This window comes from Protopterus annectens, chromosome 10.part0 (genome assembly GCF_019279795.1).
Source record: "Protopterus annectens isolate FY-2018-M chromosome 10.part0, PAN1.0, whole genome shotgun sequence".
Lineage (NCBI taxonomy): Eukaryota > Metazoa > Chordata > Ceratodontiformes > Protopteridae > Protopterus > Protopterus annectens.
The window spans coordinates 1,698,659,309-1,698,661,360 of record NC_056744.1 but is presented as its reverse complement, the minus strand read 5'-3'; the positions used below and the strand labels follow the sequence as shown (position 1 = coordinate 1,698,661,360).

At 33.6% G+C, this 2,052-nt stretch overlaps 1 protein-coding gene across 1 annotated transcript; it reads left to right on the top strand.

Moving 5' to 3' along the window:
• The first annotated feature begins 785 nt into the window (after positions 1-785).
• On the top strand, positions 786-1,784 carry LOC122814442 (trace amine-associated receptor 5-like). Its single transcript, XM_044087021.1, has one exon. It carries the CDS (start codon positions 786-788, stop codon positions 1,782-1,784), a length of 999 nt encoding a protein of 332 aa, XP_043942956.1.
• The last annotated feature ends 268 nt before the right edge of the window (positions 1,785-2,052 follow it).

Genomic DNA, 2,052 nt, shown 5'->3' with positions numbered 1-2,052 from the left:
AGGAAATGCACAAAACATGGTCATTATATAGCACTAGAATCTGATTTAATTATGTCACTTTATGAAAAGGAAATGCACAGAAACATGTTCATTACATACCACTAGAATTTGGTTTAATTGCATCACTTTATGAAAAGGAAATGCACAAAACATGTTCATTATATACCACTAGAATTTACAGTGAAATCTAAAGATATACAATGCAATACAATTTATGTTATTTGACAATAGATGCCCACTTGGTCTAACAGCTGTTTTTTTTTTTTTTTTTTTCTTTTTAATCTGCATTTTCCAGTGGTGTTACTGTTCTGAAATGTACTGTCTACAGAGGATCTCTGATGGAGGAACACGGCTCAGTAAACAGATAAAAATATGGTAATGAAGCCTAAAGAAAACAGTAAAAAAATCAGTTTCCATGACTTCTCTCCAAAGTATTCTGACTTACTAAATGCATGTGACTGATCTACTATAATAATTAACATTCCCTTAAAAAGTTGTGTATTATTTGCCTCCTTGGATTATTCCTTCTTCAAATTAATACTAAACAAACTAGACATTGTTGAACAGACAATATCTGTAACATTTATAAGCACCCTCTAAACTGACTGCAACCTTTGTTCTCCTTGTATTGTTCCTATTGTTATTACCTAATGTGATTTTATGTCAGTAATTTGTCCAAACAAGTGACTTCACATAGAGCACAGGTAGCAAGAAAGGGTCAGCTGGCCAGCCTAACTATCCAGTGGTCTCAAAAAGAGTAAGAGCTTTTGGGATCCAAATGTAAGATGAATACAACAATACTTTGCTATGAGAATACCAAAGATTCATGCATCAAGCTTTACAGGTCCAAAATTGTACAAATAATGTTATATGTTTCTTGTATATTAGCAATGTTTGTTACTGTCATTGGAAATATGCTGGTAATAATTTCAGTTTCTCATTTTAAGGTACTGCATTCACCAACAAACTTTCTCACATTGTCTCTAGCAGTTGCTGATTGTATGATAGGCTTGTTCGTTTTACCTTTCAGTGCTGTCAGATCAGTTGAAACATGCTGGTACTATGGAACATCCTTCTGTGCTTTCCATTCTGGACTAGACATGTTTCTATGTCTGGTATCAGTTTTTCATTTATGTTGCATTTCAATGGATAGGTATTATGCAGTGTGTGAACCATTACTGTACCCTGTCAAAGTAACAAATAGAATTGCATTTCTGTTTATAACAGGTTCATGGATACTTGCTTTAGTTTATACATTTGCTTTGCTTTATTCAAGAGTTGTCGAAGACAGGATTGAGAGCTTAGCACCTGAACTCCCATGTGTAGGGAGCTGTCAGCTTGTGTTTTTGAGACTTTGGGGTTGGATAAATTTTTCTGTATTTTTTATACCATGCTTTCTTATGTTAGGTTTATACATAAGAATATTCTTTATTGCAAGGAGACAGGTGAAAATTATAAACAGCATGAATGAAAAAAATTCTGTGGGACGTGGCAGAATATCAAAAAGAGAAAGGAAGGCAGCTGTAACCCTTGGCATAGCTGTAGGGATATATGCATTGTGCTGGCTACCCTTTGTAATTGACACTATAATTGATGCATTTTTTAGTTTTGTTACCCCACCCCTTGTTGGGGATTTCTTAAACTGGACTACTTATATCAACTCTGCTTGTAATCCTATAATTTATGGATTTTTTTATCCTTGGTTCAGAAAAGTATTAAGAATCATTTTTACAGGCAAAGCTTTTCAACCGGACTCATCATTAATAGATCTTTATCAGGAGTGATGGTGTATAATATTCACAACACCATAATTAATTCTAAAAATGTAAATGGTACTGCTTTTCTACTTTAAAGGCTGTTTGCTTGACTTACGTATTTACATGCTTTGCCAAATATGCATGAAGGAATATCTGTATGAAAAAAGATTTGTTTCCATGAAGGCCTGCCATTGTAGCCAGTAGTACAAAACTACTTTCATAATGTACTACATCACTAAATAGACTGGCTCAAACACAGAAATTAAGTATATACTGAAATAATTAAGTGCAAATA

Coding starts and splice junctions, on each gene's coding strand:
- LOC122814442 (XM_044087021.1), top strand. CDS start 786: ATGAATACAACAATACTTTGCTATGAGAATACCAAAGATTCATGCATC.